Source organism: Psittacula echo (genome assembly GCF_963264785.1).
Source record: "Psittacula echo genome assembly, chromosome: 9".
Classification (NCBI taxonomy): domain Eukaryota; kingdom Metazoa; phylum Chordata; class Aves; order Psittaciformes; family Psittacidae; genus Psittacula; species Psittacula echo.
In genome coordinates this window covers 20,121,590-20,147,978 of record NC_137745.1, presented here as the reverse complement: position 1 = coordinate 20,147,978, position 26,389 = coordinate 20,121,590, and the positions used below count along the sequence as shown (strand labels likewise).

Sequence of the window (26,389 nt, the reverse complement as noted above, 5' to 3'; positions counted from 1 at the left end):
ATTTGCCATTTTGCCTTTTCTTCAGGGTCAGAATGCCTTTTTGCACTGTCTGGAGGTGAGAATGCTGCTAGGTGACAACTAGTGGGTTTAAAATCTGAATAGGAACTTGAAAGTCACCTCAACATAATACCACAGTCTGAGATACTGTTGCTTCCATGGCATGACTCCTGTTCCTGCCTGCATGCATAAGGATGGCTTGCTTATGGTGATCTTCAGGGAGATATAATTGCATGTATCTTTCATGTCTCTGTCATGACAAGCAATACACCACTATGGAGCATGCTGTCAGATACAGATTTCTGTATAAACAAAGCTGCATGAATTTTCCTTTATACTCATGACAGGCTTGTATGAAGCATAACAAAACACATTGGTTGGATATATTAAGTTAATGATAAGATTTATTAAGTAAATACCACTATGTTTTTACACCATTTTTTAGCTACTCCCAATACATAAAAAAAAGCATGAAGCTTTCAGGTGTGTGGATATTGAAACTGAAGGCTTTGATTTAGCCTCAGATAAGGAAACAGGGCATGATGCAAAGATCTGTACCTCATAGGTACAGCTAGTACAGACTGAAGAAGCAGCATAGTCAGCCTTCATGGCTAGAAAGATGAGCTTAAGCACAGTGGCTGTAGAGAACTTCAGCCTTCTTTCTTACCCTGAGACCAGGAAGGGCATGAAGAAACTCCTGAGTCCACTTTCAATGACTGGATTTAGCTCATTTCAGCCCTGTTAAGCCCTGTTAAGGAGAGGCCTCTTCCTGTAGCAGTGTGATTCACATATGGCTCAGGTTAGGTTCCCAAGCTAAGGTAGCTTAGCTAATTTAGCTTCCCAAGGCACACCTCACATGTGAGGTGACACTCACTGATAGCCAATGTCTGTGTACCTCTGTGAAGGAAAAACACAGTGTGGGAATGAAATAGGAACCATTCAGTGTCTCCTTGTTTTGCCTGGAGTAGATGATGAGGCAAGTTGAAAAGCATAGAGTTCAACCAGGTAAGGACCCAAAATCCAGCACCAAAGATAATTAAGAGATATTGAAGAGCAATTGGTCAGCCTTGCTCCTTGCAGTTGAGCACAAGCATTCAATGCAGTTGATTTGAGCACTGCTGACCATAAAGGCTGTACATGATGCATCCAGCATCTGAACTTGTGTTTGCACTGCCCTGAAATGTCTGAGCTATGCAATATCTACTGTGCAGACACAAAGATACATTAATGCTTGCTAATTACAGCTGTCCCCAAGACTGTCAGAGCCTTCAGTAAATTTGTGAGCTGTATGTGTCAGTTGAGGGAAGGTAAAAGGGGAAGGGTGGCAGAGCAGTTGCACTTGCAGCCAGCTCCTGCAAAACTTGTGACACGCTGTCCATTGTTTACTGGAAGTCAGCAGCTAAATTAAACTGGTTTGGGGTGGGGTTCTTTGGTGTGGGTTTTGTTTGTTCATCTGGTTTTTGGGGTTTTTTTCCCCTCTCACTGTCTGCAGAAGTCAACTTAAAAAATAACAGTTACTGAAAGAAATCTGTATGACCCGAAGCCTTAAGTGCGCTCTAGGCTCTGACGTCTGCTGGGTATCAGAAATGCTTGGGTCTACCTGAATACAGGCTGGAGTGGGAAAGCTTTTAGTATACAAACACACATTTCTGTTGTTAATATGATTTCAGAGGACATCTATATCCATGTGAGAAACAGCTTTTTAAATTACAGAGTATATATCTTTAAGACAGGGCTTGTGTGCATTGTTTTAGGAGCCTGAAAGGGCAGTTAATGAGCACCCTTGTGACTGAGGCTCTTTGTGGGATTGAAGGCAGACATGCATTTGTGATTCCTGCAGGTTTATGCAGGTGGTTGACTAGTTTGGAAGAAAGGACTTGTCAGCCTGGATGTGTTTCTAGCTTGACTCAGGTGTTCAGGTTGTGATCTGATGAGCAGGCCAACCCGAGGAATGCAAGCAAGATGATTTATTGAGGAAATATCCGAACTATTCATGTCAAAAATCTACACATGACAAAAGCAACCTACCCAAACCTTTCTCTAAAAAGACTAAACTTGTCCAAACAGAAAGGACTGGATACAGTTAACCCCTCATAAGCAATAAAAGGGGGTGTGAACCTTGCTGAGTCTTCATTTCGATGTCCAGGGACAGCTGTAGTCTCAGAGAAGTTCTCCCTGTATCTACACAAGCCTATGGAATAAACTGTACAGAGGTATAAAACACTGAACAACTTGGCCTAGGAGCTATTTTAGCCCATATCTCCTGTAAGACATTTGAAGGTGGATCCAGTGTCTTCCAGCTTTTGTGTTCCTCACCAGTGGAGTCCTTTATTTTCTGGTGTTCTTCCAAGTCCAGCCCAGCTACACAATTTCTCTGTTGCCTCTGTTTCCTACAATGCTTCCCTTGGAGTCCTTGCATGCCACAAAGTGGATGCCTTGTATCAGTGACCAGATCATCTCTGCTGGCCATGTATTTCCCAATTTTAATTGGTTTTCCTGATGGTGCTGACTTGTATTCACTGAATATTCAGGGCTCGTTAGTGTTTCTTTTACAGAACCTATAAAAATGTGTTCCGGACTGGAAGTTTGACTGTGTGCTTCTAGCTCAGTAGTGGAAACTTGTAAACTGCAGGGTCACATTGGCTGTCTTCAATGAATGGACAAGATTGGACTTCTCTTTTTTTCCACGCCAGTTCTGGTGAAATATTAACATTGGTCTGAGGGTGCTAAATAAATTCATATGATTAATGTGTTTTAGAGCTTTGCTACTTTGTGAGATCATTGGTGGAGTTGGGCAAACTTCCATTTTTCAGTTTAGTGTCTTGTCAAAAAACCTGTGAAGATGATATGAGGAAGACTGGTTTAGTCTAAGCTAAACTAAAGCTGACTATTTTGGGCAAGAACAGAGATCCAGCTCAGAAAACATAATCTCAAAATGCACCCAAAGTGGATTTTAAATTCAGTGAAATATTTCAATTTTCCTTCTATTTCTGTGATTATCTGTGAATTCAAAACTTCCTCTTCCACCTTCAGACAGATTTTAAAATAAAAATGCTCCTTCAGAATGAGGAGTTAGAAAGATTAGTCTGGGGCAACACTTAGAAGAAACAAACTTTTTTGTAGTTTTCAGATGAAATGGTTTATTTAAAGGCATTGAAGTATTTTTTCATGTGTTCTAGAGAGGTCTTCCCTTTATTTTAAGAATTTGTCAGACCTGAGTAATTCTAGTCCACATTAAGTTTCACTTTTTTGGTTAATTCACTATTTTCAAAATACTAAATAATTAGCCAGCTCCAGTTGTTGGCAATGGGGATGGCACCTGAGATTAATAACAAGTACCTGTTGTTTGAATACCTCTCCTATATCCATGTTGGAAGTAGGTTTGCCATCTTTTGTGGCTTAGAGAGTACCTTGTACAGCCACCCTATCCTAGACATAGAGAGTATTTCTGTAGCCACCTTTCACAGAATTGGTGGTCGCCTTAGGCCAGTGCACAAGATGTGTTGTGAAGACCCTCCCGTTGAGTTACAAGGTTCAGAAAGGATCCCCTTTGATTTCCAGCTGATCCTCAGCTATTAGAGGGGCTGAGTATGGCTGGATTCAATCCCAGTCTCAGACTTGGTCAACCGTTTATGTCTAAGGGAGTGTTTAGTACTGGCATCTTCTGGCAAACACAAGCTTGAAGTGATATACAACCACACTATATTCACTAATAACAGCTACTGTGAGTTAGTCATCTAGCACACAGAAGATAAAATTCTTACCCAGTGGGTGTCACTATGGGGTACAAGAGAGGTTCAGCCCGCTGACTGATCCCAGAAGTTATGATGGAGTCTTCCCTGCTTTCCCTTTCCTAATTTCACATATTTATACAATTTGATTAAGGTTAGTAACTTCCTGTAACCTTCCTGCCATGTATGGAATGGTCACCAAATTTCCATGAGGTTATATCATTTCCTTTGAAAGCACACGCTAGTCATGTTTTGCTGATGTGTGAAGCCATGTGTTGATGAAGTCCATGTGCTCCCAGGACCTACCTAGCTTCAAGGATAGTCTTTCCTGATTAAAGATTCCTTAGCTTTGCTTCTTAATCTGCCTAAACAAGGGCAAAGCCTCCTCTCCCACTATCAGTTCTTTGTTTGTCAGTGTTGTTCATCTTGACCTTGCAGAAGGCCCTTGGATCATTCCAGGCTTCTCCATAGTAACACAAGTTTCAATTTTTACCTCCACGCCTGTGGGGCTGGAGTGGCTCCAGTCAGGCACACTTTGTTACTGATGGGTGTAAAATCCTCTCACTTTGCTTTTACAAATACAAGTCTAGCTTCCTTGTTTGGCAGCTGCTCTGCGGTTTATGAGGACATGGTGCCTTCATTTTCCTGCTCCTGCAGGGACTGTAACAGAGCCTGGCCACAGGGCCTTCACTCCGCTCCACCCTCTGGTCAGTTTCTCTTGGCATATGCCAAGGTTGCCTGGGGAACTGTCCCCAGGTAGATACACCAGCTGCATCCCGCCCTGGGAGTAGCAGCCGCATTCTACCCCAAGGTTTCCTCAGTATTATACCAGCACTTTGGGGACTGGGGGAGGTGGTCTCTAATTTCCCCCATATTCCCACACCACCAGCCCTGTCCTCTATCACGATTGCTCTGACACTACATGATGCACTCCTGCTACCTCTCCACTGCTGCACATTCTACAGACCCAGAGGTCACAGCTTGCATTCTGCTCCAGGGTTAGAGGGGAAGTTACCTTGCTTGCATTCCTACACTTGTCTATAGGGGTATGTATCCAAGAGAGGGAAGTAATGAGTTCTTTAGTCATTAAGATGTTATTTCTGTTGCTCCAACATCTGCATCCAGCATGTCACTGAACAGCAATCCACTCATCCTTCCAGATTCCCCAACTCCTTTCCTGTGCAGCTTTGACCCCGTCATGTCAGCAAGGTTTGACTACTTCCATAAAGATCTCTGGGGGAAACCACTTTAGAAACAAGGTGATCTAAATAATCTGCAACATATGCACTAAATGCATAGGAGCCATCAACTGGCTTTGATGTTGAGAAGACAAATCTTCCTAGACATTTTTTATTTTTAGTTTTAGACCAGACTGGAAAATCAGATACTTGTGGCTGTCATTTATGGCACAGACCAGACTTTGTGAAAGCAAGATTTGCCCTTGGGTTTGCCATGGCAACTTGCTGTTGAACCCACATGCTGTATATAAGCTGTATAAATTAAAATGTAACTTTCATTGAGTGTTCAGGAATACACTCCATGAACAGCTTGTGTTCAAAATAAAGGTTGCTTCACTCATGTCTGTATTATACAAATGACAGTTGATCACCAGGCTTCCTGGTGAGATCCAGATTATGGCTATTTCCATGAAAATAAAAATTTATCTTGATTCCTCCTAGACAGTTCTTGCCAAGGAGTTGAAGTGACTTGTCTCAAAATAGAGTAGCAGCTCCCCATAGACACAGTATGGTATTTATATAGAAAACAACTGTAAGGAGCCCTTGATGCTCTGGAGACAGAAGATTGTCTGTGATCATCCTTGCAACGATGGGTTCACTGGACGTACATACAGAAACACAGCTGCCATCTCCATCCCAGGCAGGGAAAGGGTAACAGCAACAGTTAGCGAGGATGTGACAGGGAGGATGAAGAGGGACAAACACCCTGAAGATCTTTGTGTCAGGTTTTCTCATTTCCCAGATCTGAATCTATATGAATTTTGACTCATTCTTAACTGCTTTATGAGGCATCTCAAGCTGTGTAAACAGTAACACAATAATGGCAGATCACAATACACTCATCACAGACCATGAAGAATAGCATATGAGCCAAGCAATATGCTCTCTCTAAATTATACAGTGCTTCTTGAAGACAGGAATATTAATCACCCCAGAAACTGACAGAATCTGATGTAAGAGACTGTTATTATTATCTCCCTTGGAAGCATTTGCAATGGGAATAGTAGTTTTAATAATGCCAGAACAAAATAAGCGGTTGGCTGGGCTTGTGGCAAATGGGAACACTGAGAAAGGCAATATATAAATAGAGAATATTTCATAATATTCTCCTAATAATTCATGAAAGAGGTGGACCAGATTTCTCTAATGACAGCTCAGACATGACGGGGGGAGGGAGAAGTTTTTGTTTTAAAGGTTGTATTTGCTTCATCAATCATCAAAATCTTGTTAAAAGTCAAATTCAGTTATCATGTGCTTGTTGCTGTCCAGAGACTGAATGTATTAGAGGGACTTTATATACAATTTCTGCCACAAGCAATTTACTGTTATTTTATTATTCTATTCTGGCTGGTTCCCATGGAGTCTCTGAAGCCAAATTGTATCAGAGGAAGATGAATATTAACAATCATATCTCTCTCAGGAAAGCTAATAAAAGAATAGAGATCTCATGCCTTGGTTCAACAGAGCACTATGAAATGTCCATGGAAATGCTGACATTAATTCTCATGATTGCTAGCTCTGTTATTTACTGCTCAGCTTGAGCACAAGACTTTTCTACACCTGTGCTAAGACCCAGCAAGATTACAATGGAAACCATGAATTCATGGAAATGCTGACATTAATTCTCATGATTGCTAGCTCTGTTATTTACTGCTCAGCTTGAGCACAAGACTTTTCTACACCTGTGCTAAGACTCAGCAAGATTACAATGGAAACCATGAATTTATAAGCTAAATGATGAAGTGTGTGGCCGAAGTAGAACTGTCATCAGGGTTTAGTAACAAACCAAAGAGCCAAGAGGACATTGATTCCTTCCTTCATTACATTCTACTTTGCATGTATGTGCAATCTGCCTCAGAGTATTACATACCAATTAATAATAAAATTAATAATGATAAATTGGAGCAGAGTCTTTAGGCAGATAGCAAACTGCCCAATTTTTTTTTAAATACTAAAACAATCTATGGCTTAAGAGTTAGCTCTGAGCACCCAGTATGAGACATTCAAGCTAGGTTGGTAGCTGTAACTGGGAGTGTGTCCGCTGATGCTGTATTACTTCCCCTATGGGAGAAGTATAATCAGGCATTTGGCTTTAAAGCTCTTCAGGCAAAAGGGGGAAAAATAAATTGAACTGTATGAATTGAGAAATTGTTAAACCTTGCTTTCCAGATCAATTCTCTTTAGTACAGGTATCAACTAAAGAGAAAATTTAGGTTCTTCTCAATGTATTTGCAAGATGCACAGAAAATAATGAATACACATATGAATTATCTTACTCCTGCAAAGGAAGTGGTAAAACCCTTAGTTGCTTGTATCAGACAAGATGCTGATAAGAAATTCTGGGAAACCCCTCTCCCTGGCTACCTCCATTCCAGAGCAGAATTATTTAAATAGGGAAGGTAACACTACTTTTCCAGCCCCTGCACACTGGTGCCTGAGATGGACATCAAACTCCATTCAAGATTTTAATAGCCTTTGGGTTGACACCTTGTATTGTTACTACGGCCTGGACTCTCAGGCCTCTATTCACAGTAACAGCTACTCATGACACTTCAGCTAAAAAGGATTTCTATTGAAAAAGGCCAGTTTGTCTGAAAATTTTTTAGGAGAGGGGCAAAAGGTAGAAATTATTAATTTGTGCCTTTTCAACAAAACAAACACTTAAAAACTTCATTAACAAATGAAGGATGTGACAATGGTGGCTTTGCAATGCCTGCTTCCAGTCTCTCTCCAGAGCATGAGAAGTACCACATCAGTTAAAATAAGCAACAGCGACTATTTCTTATTTCCTGCTGTCTGCTTGGCTTATAACTGATTGTGGAGCTGGAATATTCCCCTGTGCCTTGCTAAGCTTTTTCCTGGTACTGGTTTGAGCCATGCATTATTCTCCACGAGTTAGAGAGGGCATGAGCCCTCTTTGTCCCTTAGTTAGAAATCATCAGGGCAGGTCTCCAATAGCTGGTTGCCTAATATGCTGACTAAATTCTGAGATCTAATAATCAGGATCAGTGACCACAGAGTTATCATATGATAAATTGTGTAGAGGACTGTGCCAGTTTTAGATAACCAAGTGCCTGTACAGTCAACACTCTTACGTTCAGGCTGAACACAGCATGCACATGTGACTCATACAGTCATCTCATACATGCACCATGATTAAACATGCTTTCATTTTCATCTGTTTTCATCACGTGTGAAACAAAGGTATTCACAGTGCTATTTTCAGATTGTAGTTGCTGTTTTCTTCCTCCTTTACCAACGTTATCAATAGGCTTGAATTAAAGTGGCATTGTGGGTTCAACTGTTTAACATGGTAAGATGAGGTGACATTACAGTCTTGCAATATGGAAACATTTTCACCTAGAAACAGCACTTTCAGCCTTTCTGCCTGTTTTCTCTTGTGATAGAAACTACTTTATAAAAGTGAAGAAGCAACAGAAAAGCAGTGAACCTGGCATAAAAGGAGGATGCTTTGGTCACTCCTAATGTATTTTTTTCCCATGCTTGTTAAATGTCTCCCAGAAAGTTTCTGTTTCCTAAACTGAAAAGGAGATTTAATAAGCCTTTCACTTGCTTGCAGCCTCTGTTGTTGTTTGGTAATATTCACAGGTCTTTGCAAAAGTGTGTTAAGCTGAAGTTAAACCTTGTGTAGTTAAACTGAAGTTACACTTCATGCTCCAAAACAGTGCCCACAGAGAGGTGTTCTCCTCACCTTCTACTCCATCTGGTTCACTTATGCTTTCCTGGGAAGAAACAGGAAAATCAGAAAAATCAGAAAATCTCTATGGGGCAGAGAGCTAATTGAGCAGTGTGCAGTGCTGGCAGCTGCCAGAGGCACGTTGAGGAATGTGCCCAGGTGGTATGTACCAAAACATAGCTGCTGCCAGAAGAATTTGTACTCCCCCTCTCACCTGGTAGAAAATAACCAGTATGCAGAAGGTGACTGTGAGAAGTGGCATGCTTCATACCACAGAGGCTGCTTGGAATCCCTGCTTGTCCCAGCTGGTCCATACTGAATGTACAGAACTATGCCTGGATGAAAAGGATCGACAAGTGGCTGGTACGCTGTATCTCTGCCTATTGCAGCACCAGCCAGACATGGCTGCCAACTTACTACCAAATGTATTAAGATATTTTTGGTCCATAAATAAGAGCAATAAGTCTATGGTGTTGAGAGCTTGTCTTTACCTTGCAGTAATTTATTATCCTATTATCACTCTTTGAAAACATCTGTCCTCAGCACTTCCTTCCCTGCAGCAATGCAATATTAAACATTCGTAAAGCTTAACCATCAGCCATAAACTCAACAAACTGCTGTAAGGTGGAATTAAAACCTTTATTTTGGTGATTTATTTTAGGCACAGATGTGATAAAGGAGCCCATAAAAATCACAGGCTACTTGTTTTCTTTTTTTCCCTGCTGCTGTAACACTTGCAGCGATTATGTGACATTTTTAAATGTGTTTGGATGTTGCACAGGGATCTGTTTTGATTCTCAAACACAGGTAACCCAACAAAACTGAGAAGCTGAAAAGCAATGTGTTTTTTACAGCTAGAACCTTAATAACTATTCAGTTAATTGGCTATCTGCTTGCCTATGCCTACTTAATGCTTGCCTCCAATGAGGCAAAACTTGCAGACCCATGTTTTTTTTCATACAGTCTGTGCTGGAGGCAGAATTTGCACAGTGAGTGATCAGGTAAACAGGACTCAATGGAGAGAAAGTGGAGAGAGAAAGAGAGGAAGTTCAGCCTTTGACCTCAAGTTTCCAGCTCATGTCTGATTTGTCTCTGAAGTAACAGGGTGGGATCAAATGACAGGTTGTTTCCTCTCTCTCTCTTACAACCTGAGTAAAGATAATGCAGTGAGTAAATCTGTAACATCCTAGGAAGACACAGAAGAAGGTTTGCTTAGCTTTAGCATCATAAGAACATAAATAGCTGTTGTACTAGGTCAGACCAATGGCTCGGTGTCTTGTTCGCCGAAAGTGGATGAACAGCAGGGAAGATGAAAATGCAATGAGCTTATCACTGTACTCCTTGAGAATGCTCTCGCTGTCCAGCATTCTGCATTTGTATTCAACTATTCTTCTCCAGCATAGTTCATTTGTAGTCAAAAATGGTACTGTTGTGCTAAAAATCCTTTGGTGGATTTTTCTTGCACGGATGTGTTGAATTAATTTTTGAATTTATTTAAACTTTTCATCTCGTTATGGCTTCACCATGCATTGCATGAAAGCAAATTTTGACACCATTTTTGTCTGTTTTAAATCTTGTATTTTCTAGCTTCATTTCCTATCTTCTGTTCTAGAATCAAAGGATAGCTGAACACTTTGTCTAAAGAACAATTAAACAAACCAGGTGTCCTCACTTTCTTTACCTTTTCTATTTTATAGCCTTTTTCTAACATGGGGCAGGACCATGGTAATAAAGGTGTTACCACAGCATTGCTTTTGTTCTGAGAATAATGGTATCTTGTTTCATTGTTTCTTCCTCTTCTAAACATTCCTAGCAGCTTTTTGATCATTACCAAATATGTCTGTTCTATAGCAGAATAGTAAGCATTGAACACAGCTCTATACTTTCAAGAGCTATCAAAGGATCAATTTTAACAGGATGAACAGCTGAAACTGTGACAAGCACAGTGAAGACCTGTATAGTGGGAAGTGTTCCTCAGTCCCAAGCTGACTGATAAACACCAGATCATGGCTTGCATCTAGGATTTCAAACATGCAAGATTCAGAAGAATTCTTCAGTGTTGGGGATCAAGCTGGAAATGCTCAGCGTGGCTGGCTGATGAAAACAACTACCTGTCCCTCATCCCCATGCACCATCATAAAGTATCTCACTGGCAAACACTGATTGCTTGTCCTATACATAGGTACAGTTCTTTCATACTTCATCATTAATATCTTGTATTTGGCCTTTCCTTAAAGGAAAAATAGGCTCACAGATAACTTTCCCTGAACACTCAGTAATGGAGGATAGAGCTTTCAGAGCTGAGACTAGCAGCTGATTGTACCCTTTGCAGTGACCTCTGTTTTCATAATCTAATGGCTTTGCATTGATATATGAAGGTGTTTACATCTTGAGGCAATTGCTGAAAGTGGTTGAGGGCAACAGTAAATGTAGTCAAGCATTAGGCAGGGTCATTATAAGAAACCAGGAAGGTTGTAATGAAATTCGCTGCAATATGAAAGCTTCAACGTTACTTCATGTTCCACTTTGTTCTGCAAAACAAAATCCAATACAAATAAAAAATACAGGAAGAGGTAGGGTTATTCACGCACAGCTGCAGTTTTGTAATCCAGCTGTGTATTATAGAATCCTCTAAGATTAGGGGATTTTCCATCTAGGACATCAGTTCAGTTCCTAGTTAAGACAGGAGAAATTCATCCATTCACAGTATGTGTGAATTCACAAAGGATGTATGTTCCTTTCCATCAATTGTTGCAAAATGGTGTTTTCCCCCTGCCCCCTTGAACTGGAAAAGCAGCATTGCTGGAAGTGCAGTGGCTCAATCAGGTTGTTCCCTTGGAGATCTTTCAGCATGTTTTGCAAAAGAAAACATGTTAAGCACAATCACTGGGCTCATTTTCCATCTCCATAATTATATTTTGTCTAATTCCCTTCCCTGACTATTCCTACTGGATACAGTGTTTTTCACTTACTGTCTGAAACTGTTCTGTAGCAGCAGTGTCAAAACAGCTGCTACATTTCATCCCAGGGCACTTGGATAATCCTTATGTTATCATTAGATCTCCTGCTTCTGTTTTTCTCCCATTATCCCTGATTATGCGAAGTGCCTTCAGTAAACCCTGTTTCTACATGCAGGTGATAAACAAATTCCCTCCTCCATTGCCAGTTCCTTTCATAAGGAGCATTTAATAAAGTCAGTTTGTATTTTACAGGCAGTAAATACCCAGTGGTTTTCCACTGAAACAAATTCAAGACCGTGCTTCAACTTCTGCATGGGTTATCCAGTTCTCCCCTTCCACATGATCTACCAATCCGCTTAATACACTAAGAGCTGCCTGCATCCTACTTCCAAAGGCCCAGCACAGTGTATCTCAACCCTATTTAGTAACTTTGAGATCCAGCAGCAAAACCTGCAAAGGGTGGTGAAGTAATTAACACAGAAGATGCCAAAAGCTTCCTTGATTCCCTGAGAAAGAAGGAACATCAGGATGGAAAACTGATGCTTACATGTCTGGTACTGGGATGCATTCTGCCAGCTCATGCCATATCAGTAAGAGGGGTCAGCAGGGAGAAGTTTGAGAATGTACAGATAGAGCAAAGAATGAAAGAAGAGCATGTTCCTGTTCCTGTCACTGCCATGTCCACCTCCCCTGCTGTGGCTGCAGGAACTTGATTATGTATTTTTCAGTGCCTGTAGGAACGAAGATCCCATGTGCACCAGACAGAGAGAAATGAGAATTAAACCGTTGTAGAAATAAGAGTGATGAAGCTCCACAGTGCCGAAGTATTTTCCTTTGTGGGTACCACAGCCCTGTGATGATGGTGGTAGAGGCCCAGTGCAGAAGCTAATCTTTGCCAGCATATTTACTACTCATATAGTGAAAGACTGGCACTGCTACCCACCTCCATCTGCTGGTCTCCTTTCTTATAGCCACAAACTCCGAGAGTGATGAACTGCATAACTTTGGCCCAAAGCCACTTCAGGCACATTCCTTTGGGTAAAAAAAAAAGAAAAAAAAAAAAAGTATTTTTAAGATCTAGGTGAAGTCCATTAAGATAGGCACTTACAGTGCAAATATGTGCAGTGTTTCCCTGGACAACCTTCTCTTTGGGCAGTGTGGTTGTCAGTCCCCTGGCAGAGCCAATCTGCCTGGAGCATACTCTCCAGTTCTCACTGCAGTATGAGACATTCTCAGATAAGGAAAAGGCACATTTAATTAGTTGCAACTGACTGAAACCTATATACGTCTCAGCTGGAGTCACAACTTAGCAGGCAAGTGTCACATGCTAAGACATGAAAAAGTGAGACAAATGGACCACAGCACATCCTGACCAACAACAAACTGCAAGCCTCACTGACTGACTGCCTTTGCCTGTGGCCAGTGAATCCTTTACAGTGAGTTCTTCTGCCATCCTCTGCATCTGGCTCATGAAGCTGTGCAGCACAAAGGTGACATATTTGAAAAATCACAGCAGTCAGTTGAAGTTTCCAACAACTGGAAAAAAGGAAATATAACCCCCATTTTCAAGAAGGGGAAAATGGATGACCCAGAGAATTACAGACCAGTCAGTCTCACCTCTGTGTCTGGCAAAATCTTGGAGCAGAATCTCCTAGAAGGCATGCTAAGGCACATGAAAAACAATATGGTGCTTGGTGATAGCCAGCATGGCTTCACTAAGGGGAAATCCTGCCTGACCAATTTGGTGGCCTTCTATGATGGGGCTACGGAACTGATGGACAGGGGAAGAGCTGCTGACATCATCTACCTGGACTTGTGCAAAGCATTTGACACTGTCCCACACGACATCCTTGTCTCTAAATTGGAGAGACATCAATTTGATGGGTGGAGCACTCGGTGGATAAAGAACTGGCTGGATGGCCGCACGCAAAGAGTTGTGGTCAATGGCTCAATGTCTGGCTGGAGACCAGTAACGAGTGGTGTCCCTCAGGGATTGGTGTTGGGACCGGTCTTGTTCAACATCTTTGTCGGTGACATGGACAGTGGGATTGAGTGCGCCCTCAGCAAGTTTGCCGATGACACCAAGCTGTGTGGTTCGGCTGATACACTAGAGGGAAGGGATGCCATCCAGAGAGACCCTGACACACTTGAAAGGTGGCCAATGCCAACCTCATGAAGTTCAACCAAACCAAGTGCAAGGTCCTGCACCTGGGTTGGGGCAATCCCAAGCACAGCTACAGGATGGGCAGAGAAGAGATTCAGAGCAGCCCTGCAGAGAAGGGGCTGGGGGTGTTGGTCAATGATAAACTGAACATGAGCCACTTCAGTGTGCGCTTGAGCCCAAAAGCCACACAACATCTGTTTCTTCTGAACAGCTGAACTCTTACAAACAGTTTCTTTCCTCTTTTAGTGCAAAACTATTTTCTCACTATCATTTAACAGTAACCACACATGCACTTCTTTCAGGAAGAGAAAACTAAAAGAAGCTTTGCAGAGGTGTAACATGGTCCACAACAGACCTTATGTTGAGTATTTGTCTTTAAATCTTTCATAGAAAAAAACAGAGGAGACTGGGCACGTTCTTTATGTCATCTTTAAAGGCCAAACTACACACACCTTAGGAAAAGCGCAGACACATCATAGACGTACCTTGTGTTGCAGACCACGATGGATTCTTCCCTCTGCTTTGTCCTTCCATGGCAAAAGAAAGGGTGACCATGGTGAAATGGTGGCAGTTGACATCCAGCTGGGAAAGTGAAAAAATACCCCAAAACCTTTACCATCAAGCTGGGCGAGAGTCTAAAGCTTCCTTTTTTTTGTGAAGGCTATCAGCGAGCAGAGAAAAAAAAGTATTTTTCACCATCTTTGCTATGGTCAGTGAAAGAGAGAGATGGAGCAAGAAAACTGAAAGTGCAGGACTAGGGCATAAAGAGGTGGGGGTGGGGCAGGGGAGAAGGAGAGGAAGAAAAAGGGAGAGACAAGAACAGTGGCAAGGCACAGGACATGCAGACAGAGAGAGAAAAAGAAAAGAGGACAAAGGGATCAAGAAATAAAGTGTCAGATCTGTAAGAAGCGACCAAGAAGGAGAAAAACTAAAACCAGAAATGGGCCAGAGGACAGAGACGGAGGAAGAGAGAAAAGGGGTCATAGAGCAGGAACAGAGTAGAGAAAGGGAAAAAGGGAGAGGCGGCTGGATGGGGAGGCATAGCAAGGAATGAGGGAATGCCTGCTCTCCAGGCATTCTCATTTCTTTATGTCCCTCTCCTACCTGGGTCTCAAAGATGAATGACTCCAAGCTGCTGGCCAATTTTCTCTCTTTCCTGTTTCTCTAGATCTCCGATTGTCAAGTCTGGGAGTCTAGCACGTAAAGAGAACAAAAATCAAAAGTTGCAAGTGCCTTTAGCTGAACAGCACATCATATACCATTAGCTTCTGATGACAGCAGCACTAGGTGAGCCACCACCAATTCCAAAGCAATTCACTTCCTTTACCTGGCGCTTTAACCTGGCAGAGCCACTCCAAACATCCTTTTTCATCAAGCTCTTCAGTTTGCCCTCCAGCAGGTCAGGCACATCAGTTGCAACCAGTTCCACAGGGATCTCATGGACGAGCTTCTGCTTCTTGGGTGCTTCTTCCCCTCCTCTGTTTTGGTAACTGCTGTCACCGGAACTTTTGAATGGTTCTTCCACTTTCGCATTTTCCCTATTCCCTTTGGGATCCTGTAACAGAAAAAGTACATTCTCAGGCAAGGGAAAAGATCTGCAGATGTCATGGTTTAAGCCCAGACAGTAACTCAGAACCACGCAGCTGCTCGCTTGCCCTCTCCTTCTTCCCCCTGCTCCTCGAGGGATGAGGAGGAGAATCAAAAGAATGTAACTCCCATGGGTTGAGATAAGAACAGTCCAGTAACTAAAGTACAATGCAAAACCAGTACTGCTACCACCAATAATAATAATGATAAGGGGAATAACAAGGGAAGACAATACAATTGCTCACCACTCACTGATCAATACCCATCCCAACCTGAGCAGCAATCTGGGCCTTCTGGGTAACACCCCCCAGCTGATATACTGGGCATGATGTGCTGTGGTATGGAATACCCCTTTGGCCAGTTTGGGTCAGGTATCCTGTCTCTGCTTTCTTCCAGCTTCCCTTCCTCCCTGGCAGAGCATGAGACTCAGAAAGTCCTTGGTCAGAGTAAACATTACTTAGCAACAACTAAAAATATCGGTGTTATCAGCATTGTTCCCAGGCTGAAAGTCAAAAACACAGCACTGCACCAGCTACTAAGAAGCAGAAAAAAGACTGCTACTGCTGAACCCAGGACGGCAGATTTTCCAGCTTTTTCCCAGTTCAGGAGACAAACGGGGAAAGAAGAGTTCGCCTGAGGAAATTCTGTGAGAGAAAGAGCACTGCCTTCGCAATATCGGGGACAGGGCTTTGCAATATTGGGACTGGGGCTAAGTTACTAAGGGAACAAAACAAAGGGTTTGAAATATCATGACTTAAACAGACATACTCTGTGCTTAAAGAAACCGTCATCTTCTGGTGACAGACACACTCTGTGGTTCAAAAGAATGCTATCATTGTACAACCTACGAAACTAAGCTGGTGCAAACTGCTGCTGTAGTTGAGCAGTAAGTTGAGGTACCACATGTCTGCCAGAGAGTTATGAAATCTAACCCTAAAAGGAGATAAATAAAGAAATAAGAGGAAGGGGCGTACAAAATCGAGTAAGGGAAGGTATGAACAGAGGCAGGACAGTAAGAACGTAGATGATACGCGTCGGATAGGCTGTAAACCTTGGAGTACCCAACTAATGGGGAAACGAGGGAACTTGCTGATGGGATAGGAAATACAAATCCAAGTTCTGCCTTTGCTGCATGTGCCTACTTGCCAGGACACCCATTTTTGCACAACCATTAAATAAAAAGCTGTTGCGTCTGACTGAGGCCTCCCTGAATCTAGTGACTGTTTCTCACAATTCAACTTCTCAGACACCAAAATCCAAGACCCATTCCCTCAGCGTGATGCTCACCTGAGACTCCAACTTCTCGCCTTCCTCCTTTTTCTGGGACTCTGGTCTGGGAGGGGCAGTTTCTTGCCTGATCTGGAGACTGCTGCTTCTCTTCTCCCTGCTCTTCACTGGCATCTTCCTCACTGTTTTTCTGGTCTTGTTTCTTCCCTTTCTCTTCATTACCCATCTCTGCCAGGCGTTCTTCTTCTTCCTGGTCATCACAGGCAAGCAAAGTGGAAAACAAAACAGTTGTGTATATTTTTAAATATAGAAATCCCACAAAAGCATTTCACAGAAGAGACAATCACCTGCAAAAAAACCTATGCACGAAAACGAGCACTCACAGCAACTGCAGCCATTAGCGAGGGCCTGTGCTTGAGCTACAACAGTAACTAAGAGCCACCTCAGTGCAGGACGCAACTCTGTGATGAAGCACGGAGCCTGCTGGACACCTGCACAGACAACACACGGCCAGGAGCCTGTCCACAGAGCACCAGGACAGTCTAGAAATGAGGGACTTCCCCAGAAACAAGTCCTGGAACATTTTCAGTTCATCCTCAAATAACCTCCTGTGACACTACACTCATTTTCAGCCACACGCAGTGACCAGTCAGGTCAGACATATTCTGTCCTGTAGGGTGCTGGACGCACAGGCTGCACTGTTGTGGTTTAAGCCCAGGCTGTAAATTAGAACCACACAGTCTACTTCCCCCCGCTCCTGGAGGGACGGGGAGCAGAATCGAAAGAATGCAACTCCCACAGGTTGAGATAAGAACAGTTTAATAACTAAGGTATAACACAAATCACTACTGCTAACAGCAATAATAATAATGATAAAGGAAATAACAAGGGAAGAGAATACAACGCCTCACCGATCAATACCTCGCCCCCACCCAGCAGTGATCCAGCCCTTCGGGGGAACTCTCAGTTCTATATCCTGGGCATGACGTGCCGTGGTATGGAATACCTCTTTGGCTAGTTTGGGTCAGGTGTCCTGTCCCTGCTTCCCTCCCTCCCTGGCAGAGCATGAGGCTCACAAAGTCCTTGGTCAGAGTAAACATTCTGACCAGCAACTGAAAACATCAGTTTTATCAGTATTATTCCCAGGCCGAAAACCACAGCACTGCACCAGCTACTAAGAAGGAGAAAAAATGACTGCTACTGCTAAACCAGGACATGCACACTGGGCCATCCACAGCTATCTCATACATTAAAAGCACTAGGATTCAAAGGGAATTTGTAAAGCTTTAATGAGAGAAATTCCGTTTAATCTTTAAACAGCATAATTTTTAGATGGCAAATAATTCCTTAGATCAACTGCTCCCACATCTAAAGCCTTCAGCTCGATGTCCAGGGCAAATCAGCAGCAGAGCAAATAAAGATTCTCAACAGGTTGAGACTTGAAATCATTCAGCATAAACAGAGAAGCCCTAAAGGCACCCAGTTTGGTAACTCGATGCGTCTCCTGCTACAAGCACCTTGCAACACAGATCGAGATCTGGATCGGCTCCCTCACAATGCTGTCCCTGCACCTAGAATACGAAGCATTTATGAAGAAACCTGAAGACTTTACTGGAGCAAGGCAGGTGTCCAAATCGGGAGAAACCAGGAGAGCAGCAGCAGCACCTGAAATCCTCGCTGACAGTCTCAACAGAAAGGCTGTGATGAGCTGGGTGGGGTCCCCCAGGGCACAACACAGCAAGGTCTATTTGCAGAACAAAAGGAGGGCAATGAGCCCTGCCCCTGCTGCAGACCTCACTCATTTCATGGAGAATTTCAGTCTCCAGATCTTTCAGCACATTAAAGCTACAGTGAACAGTCTCGTTTCCAAACTAACTGCAAGTTCAGATAAGAGGAAATACACAGGGAATTCCTTGGCTAGTTTCTAAACGGGTATTTCCATCGTCGTCCCTTTTCCCATCAATGAAGATACAGTGTGAATTAAAGATCCTCCCTCCGAGTAACTCCCCCGTTTCTTTACTGCCTCCAGTACCGAACACGACGTGCTGTGGTATGTATGGAATACGCCTTTGACTAGATCAGGTCCTGTGTCCTCTCTCTGCTCCCTCCCGGCTTCTTGTGCCCCCCCCTCACTGGCAGAGCATGAGGGACCGAGAAGTCCTTGATCGGGGTAAGTGGGACCACGCAATAACGTAAACATCGGTGCGTTATCAGCGTTATTCTCAGAGTAAAGGCGAAACTCAGCGCTGCACCAGATCCTAGGAAGAGAACTCTGCTGCAGCTGAAACCAGGGCAAAGGGGGAGAGACAAGCACAGTGGCAGGGCACAGGATGCGCCTCTGAGGCGCCTGAGATTCACGAAGGAAGATAAAGGCAGAATCAAGCGCACTGGGGGCTCCTGACCCGGCTCGTCTCCGGCAGACCGCAACCCTGCCACGCCGGGCGCTGTGAAGCTTTCCGCGCCGCGCGGCCAGCGGGCAGGAGACGCCCCTCTGCGCCCGCCCAAGGGACGGACGGCCGGGCTCGCTCGCCTCTCCGATAACTCCGGACCCCCGGTAGGCTCAGATCTCACCGGCTGCCGCCGCAGCCGGGACCCGGACCCTGCCTGCCGCCACGCTGCTCCCGGGCGCTGTGCATGCGACACCGAAACGGCGCGTGGAGGGACCGGAGCCGGTGCGCGAACCCGGGCTGCGGCCACGAGCACCCCGCGCGCCCGCCCGCACCTGAACGTGGAGCGGCGGGTCCCTATGTGCCGCTCTGTCAAAACCCCCCTCCAATATGTACCTATGGAGTTTCTATGGGGTCTCTATGGGTCGCAGCCCCCCTCAATGTAGCTGTATGGGTCTCTATGTGTCTCTGTGTCCATATCCCTGCCCAGTGTGTCCCTATGGACTTTATATGGGGTCTCTATGGGTCGCAGCCCCCCCAGAGTCTCTCTATGGGTCCCTATGTGCCTCTACGTGCATACCCCCCCCCCCAAGTGTGTCCCTATGAAGTTTCTATGGGGTCTCTACGGGTCCCAGCACATCCCAATGTCTATGGGTCCCTATGCGCCTCTATGTCCATATCCTCCTCCAGTGTAGTATCTATGGAGTTTCTATGGGCTCTCCATGGGTCCCAGCACCCCCCAGTGTCTCTCAATGGGTCCCTATGTGCTTCTCTTCCCCCCAGTGTTCGTACCTTGAAGGCCAGGGTGGTGGTGCCGTGCAGGAGGTGGTTGCCGGGCCCGGGAAGCAGCGGCGACAGCTCCTGGAGGAGGGAGGCGGCCGGGTGCCGGGGCGCTGCTAACCCCAGGAGGAGGGAACGGGACAGGAGCAGAGCCCCCGTCCACATAACACTCGCCAGCGCCATCTTGGAACGACAAATGGCGGCGGCGCAGGCACGGCGACGCCGTTACCACGGCAACGAGGCCGCCATGATGGGTGAGGGCATTACTCAGCAGGAGGGAGTGGCTGGGCTCAATATGGAGGAATGGCGGGTACACAATGGCGCCAATGGCACCTCACCAATATGGCCGCCCCCAGACGCCGTACTCAAGATGGCGCCTATTTAGAGGCGCCAACGGCACCCCACCAATTTGGCCTGCTCCAGTCCCCCACTCCCAAGATAGCGCACTCATGATGACGCCCACCAAGACACCTCTCGCCGCCTCCCCTCACGACTCCTTCACCCTCAGCTCCCTCTTCGCCTCCTCCATGGCCGCCCTACGGCGGTGGGCGGTGCGAGGCTGGAAGCGCCAAACCTCCGGGCGGGAGGGAGGGAGGAGAAAAAGCCCAAGATGGCACCACCCTCGGCCCGCCCCCCACCCCCCCACTGCTTTATGTGGTAAAAGTGATGCAATTCCCTCTTTTCTATTGCTTCGTGAGGTAAAAATGATGGAATTCCTTCTTTTCCATTGCTTCGCGAGGTAAAAGTGCTGAAATTCCCTCTTTCCCAGTACTTTCTAAGGCAAAAGTGAGGGAATACCGCCTTTTACCCAAAGGGAGCTGAGCGCACCCGAAGCCTCTCGAAGGGGGCGGAGGGTCAGCGTCGTCCAATCCCTGGGCGCCTCTCCCTTAGCTACAGTGCTCAGCTGCGGGGCCGCTTTCCCGCCTAGAGGGTGGCTGCCAATCAGCGGTGTCCCTAGGTGTGAGGGAGCGATGGGGCCGGTGGGAAGGAAGGAGGAGAAGGCAGTGGCGGCTGAAACGCGGCTTTATCTTCTGTATATGGGCTGTTATGAAGCTTAGCGGGGTTTAGCTCTGCGCAGGAACGTCCAGGAGCTGCTGGGCAAAGGTTTGTTTCAGCTTTGGTGGGCAGGAAGATGGCGGTGATGAGGGAGCAAAGTGGTTTAAATGGGAGAGATGACGGGAAAGGGGGGAGAATGGTTGTTAGGAGAGATGATGGGGAAGGGGGGGGATAATGGCGGTTAAATGGGATAGATGATGAGAAAGGGGGGAATAGTGGGATACGGGATAGAAGAAGGGGTGGGGGGGAATGGTGGTAGGGGGTAAGACAAAATGGCGGTGGTGGGGAAAAGCAGACAACGGATGGGGTGTTCCAGCCATCGGTGGGTGAGGACATGTTCTCCATCCCTATGTCCCAGACTCCATCCCTGTAATACGGAATGGTGGTGGACACCAGATGATGATGTTGGACACTCTGTACTTGCAGGACTGGGCTGCTGTTGTGGGCTCCATCGTGTGGCCGCAGCTCCTGCCTCAGCATTAGCGTCACCCGCTGCTGCTGCACCTGTGTGGGAATGGAGATGATGAGGAAGAGCCCATGGATCAGGATGCAGATAGATTGACCCTCACCCTGCCGAAACATCTGCGCATCGAAGGTGTGCACCAGCTCCCTGAGGCGCAGCACCTGCCCCATGGTATGTGGCGCTCAGCAGCATGCCTCCAGCATTCCTGTTGTCATTGCCATCATCCCAGATCCATCCCGGAGGCACAGGAAAATCTCTCAGTGGGTGATGACCAGGAGCACCCTGGGGGTGCAGCCCAGCAGCAGCCGCCCCACAGTGCCAGTGAGGTCCAGGCGCTGCAGCAGCACCTGAGGCAGCAGCTCCCAGTGCTGATCCTGGTGGCATTCCCGATATTCCTGGCCCTTCATGCCCAGCAACAGGTACTCCCCAGGGAACAGGTGGCCCACCCAACACAGCGAGCCCTGTAGAGACCCCAAAATACCCCATAGGGCCCCCACCCCCCAAAAGTACCCCAAACACCAGTTGACTCTTTGATGCACTTTCATTTTTATTTACTTTTATTTACATTTCATTCAGGTTTATTCACTTTTATTAATTTTTATTTACTTTTTAATCACTTTATTAACTTTTTATTGACTTTTTTCTTCCGTTTTCTTTCAGTTTTCATTCAGTTTTCTTTTGATTTGATTTAGTCACTTTTAGTAACTTTTTTTTTCCCCCAGTTACCCCATAGGGACCCAGAGCAACCTGTGGACATCCCATAGACCCCAGTTGATCCCCTATAGCGAGCCCCCAGCCTCATAGACTCCCTACAGACATCCCATAGCGTCCGAGAGCGACCCATAGACACCCCGCAGCAACTCTTAGCCAACTGTGGACATGCCACAGTGGCCTACAGAAACCCACAAACACCATATAGTGACCTATAGACACCCAGAGCAACCCGTAGACAGCCCATAGCCACCCGCACATGGCCCCATGACAACCCTTATGGTGTCGTGACATCACCAGGACTGGGATGACATCATCATCAACCACCATGGCACCCCACAGGGCCCCCACTACCCACCTGCCCCCCATATGTACCCCAGGTTTTCAATTTTCTTTCATTCATTTTAATGAAATTTCATTCATTTTTATTCGAGATTCATTCAGGCTTATTCACTTTTATTCCTTTTGATTTTATTTACTTTTTATAATCACTTTATTCACTTTGTTTTGCTGTTTACTGACTTTACATAGTTTTAGTCAGCTTTATTTGCTGTGCATTCATTTTTGTTCTTCAGATTGATTTACTTTGTAGTCCTTTTTAGTAACTTTTTTTGTTGGTGGTGATTTTTTGTTGGTTTTTTTTAGATGCCCCTTAGCGACCCAGAGAAACTCGTGGGCACTCCATAGAGCCCGTACACCCTTTAGACATCCCATAGGAATGTGCGGCAACCGATAGACACCCGACAGCAACCCATGGACCCTCCACAGAGACCCATATAGACCTTGTAGTGACCCATAGATGCCCATAACCCCCAGTGACACATAGAAACCCGAGAGTGACCCCCCACACTGCCCCATGGCAACCTGTAGCACCCGATGGACACCCTCCACTTTCCCATGGTGTCCAATAGACCCACAACTCACGCCCCATGAAATTATTATTCTCTTTTTTCTTTCTTTTTCCCCCCTTTTTCATAATGTATAATCACTTTTATTCATTTTTCATTGAATTTCTTCCGTTTAATTCACTTTGTATTTGGTTTTTAGTCACTTTTTGCTCACTTTTATTCAAGTTGTATTCAGGTTAATTACCTTTTTATTCTCTTTTAATGACATTATGATTGGTCTGGGCTGGATATGGGGCCAAGGTGGGGAGAATAAAGTCCTGGGGGTGTTGTCTGTGCTGTGCTGGGGGCTATGGGAGGTGCGGGGTTAATAAAGATCTCCCCCCCTAAAAAAATATTTAAAGTAATCATCTAAGTACACAAAATAATGAAGTAGTCAATGAACCTAATTATTCAATTAATTAAGCAAAATAATTATGCTAATTATCTAAAAAATTTTTTTAGACTTTTTATATTTTTTTATTTTTTAGGTTTTTACCGGCATGCTCGCAGGACGAGGACAAATTTTTTTTTTTCCTGAAAAAACTAATTAGCTCAAAAAATTCTGGTAGTTTTTTAATCAGTTAAGTAAACAAATAAACTAATTGATTAAGCTCATTAATTCACGTAATTCATTAAATAAGCTATTTCGTATGGTAGCTAAAAAAATTTTTTTTCAGGTTTTTAAATTTTTTTTTTTAAGGGTGGTTTTTTTTTGTTTGGTTGGTTGGGTTTTTTTTAGGTTTTTTTTTTTTTTTAGTTTTTGGCTCATGCCCCCCCACCCCCCTGACCCAAACCCCTCAAAAAAACACCTCCCCCCTGTCCTGCCCTGCCCACCCAGCCCAAACACCTCCCCCCAAAAAACTAATTAGATTAAAAAACTATTTAAAATAATCAACTAAGTAAACAAAATAAGTAGTCAATGAACCTAATTAATCAATTTATTAAGCAAAATAATTATGATAATTATGTAAAAATATTTTTGACTTTTTAAATTTTTTCTTTTTCGTTTTTTGTGGGCATACGTGCAGAACCAGGAATTATTTTTTTTTTCCTTGAAAAATTAGCTCAAAAATTATTTTAGTTATTTAATCAGTTAAGTAAACAAACTAATAAATTGATAAAGCTCATTAATCAATTCACATAATTAATCCATTAAATAGGCTTTTCATTATGCTAATTAGCTAAAAAAATTTTTTTCACCTTTCTAAATTCTTTATTTATTTGTTTATCTGTCACACACACAGATGCTCCAGGGTCAAACCCCTCCCTCAGGCTTCTTCCAGACCCTTAACAGAACTTGGAGGAAGAGCAGCGAGGCTGAAGGCACTGTGGGTGCCACAGTAGCAGCGTGGTGGCAAACATCCAGTGATTTTCCCAGCAGGATGCCATGAAGAAGCAGATGCACCAGACTCCTTGCATGTAAAATCCTCTTCCTTCCTTGTGTGGGGAACTCAGAAGTGAGCAGGCACCAGGGGGGTGAAGGGTGACTGTGGTGGATGAAATGATTAAGGACAGCACAGGAGGTGTGGTGGGTGAGGGAAGGGACCTGAACTGAGCAGAGGGAGAAGAAGAAGGAAACAGGGTGGGAAGCATAGTGTACAGCATGGCATTTTCTGCATCAACTGCCTTCAAACCTGCCACATCTGTGGCAACAGCCCTGGTTTTCCCTCTCAAAGGGACGGGTAGCTGTGAGCAAAGATGTAATATGTATGCTGTACAGGTATGAGACTAGACTTGGGCAGGGCAGTACTTCACAGGGGTGTTAATGTAACCATGGGCACTGCTGGCCAGGCCCTGGGCAGCGAGCTGACCTGGAAGGGAAGCACAGCCAGAAAGAGTGAGCGGACACACTGCCTCTGGGGCAGAAGAGCTCTAGGTGAGGGCCACAGCACTTAGGTGAGGGGCTTTTCCTCTCTCTTTCCAAACAGCATAAAGAAATCTGGAAACTGTCTGCTCTGACCTTGCTGCTGTTGTTCAAAGTTCTCAAATACAACGACCTAAGGCACAGCACTTTGGTCTTTTCTTTTCTTGAAACTTGTGTTCTTTCAGGCTCATCTGTCACTGCATCCCTTGAAAGCAGTAATGTTGTCACCCTAACCACAAAACTGCCTCAAAAGACCCTGGGAGTGGATGCAAGGGTTCATTTGGTCAAAAAAGGGAAGTTTTTTGAATCAGTTGTTTCCCATGTTAGAATGGATTTAGCTTCCAGTTCCCAGCTCCTGTTAGGAGATAATGTGCTGTGATCTTCCAGGTAAAGTGCCCAGAGAATACCCTGGAGTAAGAACAGAAACTGAAAGAGATGATGACCTACTGCATGGATGTCTGCATCGCAGGGGCTGCGCTGCCGCACAGAAACCAGGTACCTGATCCTCCTCTGCCTCCCTCCAGCCCCAGCAGGACCCTGAGCAGCAGTTCACAGAGAGCAAGAGAGAATGAACCCCAGGTGGTATTACCTGTAGGTTTAGGGCCACAGAATCAGCAGCGGGTGTTAGCTGTGGGGGCTCTGCATCCATGCATGCATCCTGGCCAGGAGGATTGGGGCCAACCTGTGGGGCTGCAGGATGAGCACAGGCTACATGTACAGGGCTGGTCCCCAGCACCAACAGCTCGCTGGTACTTAAGGGTTTCTCTGGCACTTCCTCCTCCTGCATAGGAGATTTTAGCCCTGTTTGGTCTTCAGTGTTGATCTGCTGGCTAAATAAATGGTGGCAGAACTTTCCACTGAGGTCTAGCATCTCATCACTCAGCACTTCCTAAACAGGTGTGTTTGGTGGCTAGCAGTGATGCTCAGCAGCTGTGCTGAAACCTAAGCTAAGCAAGCTGGAAGATGTGGTATCTGGTATTTGACCATTCTGTGCAGGGCCCTCCAGCTGGCTGCTGGATTGAGTTGTGTTTGCACAGCTCTGGGCAGGGAGGTGGGCTCACCAAGCACCTTGGCACAGAGTGTAGTCTCTCTCTAGGCTGAAGAAAGTCTCCACAACCCTGCTCAGATGGAAGCTGCTGCACCGAAATGGCCTCTTAAGATGAGTTGGGTGCCCGGGGCAGGGATGGAGCTGGAGATGGCCACAATGGGGCCAGTGGCAGGGCTGCAGCCTGCACTCCTGTTTGAGCACAGGCTTCAGGCTGGCAACTGAACCGAGGCCTTGGTATCTCACATGGGTGGCAGAAAGCCTCACTTCCTGTACCCTGCATTGACAGAGGGGATAAGAGAGAGCTCTAGGCCCTGAAGGGCTCAGTGGTGGGCTATGTAATTGGTGTTGTTGATCAGTGTGCAACACAGCTGGTGGGAAATTGTCTCACTGCCTGTTCACTCTTAGTAGCTGTCCAGCTGAAACACTTGATGGCAGTGATGCTAATGGCAGTTGACTGCTCATAAAACAAGAGGATGGGTGTTCTCCTGGCTTTGTGAGCTGTGAGAGGAGAAAAGCTGCTGGCTAGAGCTCAGTGGTGAGAGCATGCAGGCACTGGTGTGGGAGTGAAGGATAGCAGGATGCAGACAGGTCC

General features: G+C 45.1%; 1 protein-coding gene across 5 annotated transcripts; it reads right to left on the bottom strand.

Moving 5' to 3' along the window:
- Positions 1-1,781: 1,781 nt before the first annotated feature.
- On the bottom strand, positions 1,782-19,967 carry LOC308225175 (uncharacterized protein). Of its 5 annotated transcripts, XR_013957678.1 has the most exons (8): positions 19,781-19,967; positions 16,662-16,851; positions 15,115-15,342; positions 14,892-14,980; positions 14,273-14,369; positions 12,567-12,655; positions 8,679-8,709; positions 1,782-2,831 (listed from the first exon to the last, which is right to left on the bottom strand). XR_013957678.1 is itself a non-coding variant. In XM_080625720.1 (6 exons), exons 2-6 carry the CDS (start codon positions 16,818-16,820, stop codon positions 12,644-12,646), a joined length of 585 nt encoding a protein of 194 aa, XP_080481846.1. In that variant the 5' UTR covers positions 16,821-16,851; positions 19,781-19,967; the 3' UTR covers positions 9,289-12,643. The 5 variants fall into 5 exon arrangements, 1 of the variants encoding a protein (XP_080481846.1); XR_013957677.1 differs by having other exon boundaries at positions 1,782-8,709; XR_013957679.1 differs by lacking the exons at positions 1,782-2,831; positions 8,679-8,709 and adding an exon at positions 9,289-11,194.
- Positions 19,968-26,389: the final 6,422 nt, after the last annotated feature.

Excerpts from the sequence above, each read along its gene's own strand:
- LOC308225175 (XM_080625720.1), bottom strand. The coding sequence starts at position 16,820 with ATGAAGAGAAAGGGAAGAAACAAGACCAGAAAAACAGTGAGGAAGATG. Across the intron at positions 15,343-16,661 it reads GCGAGAAGTTGGAGTCTCAG|GATCCCAAAGGGAATAGGGA; the intron begins GTGAGCATCACG and ends TTTCTGTTACAG. Across the intron at positions 14,981-15,114 it reads CTGCCAGGTTAAAGCGCCAG|ACTCCCAGACTTGACAATCG; the intron begins GTAAAGGAAGTG and ends TTTACGTGCTAG.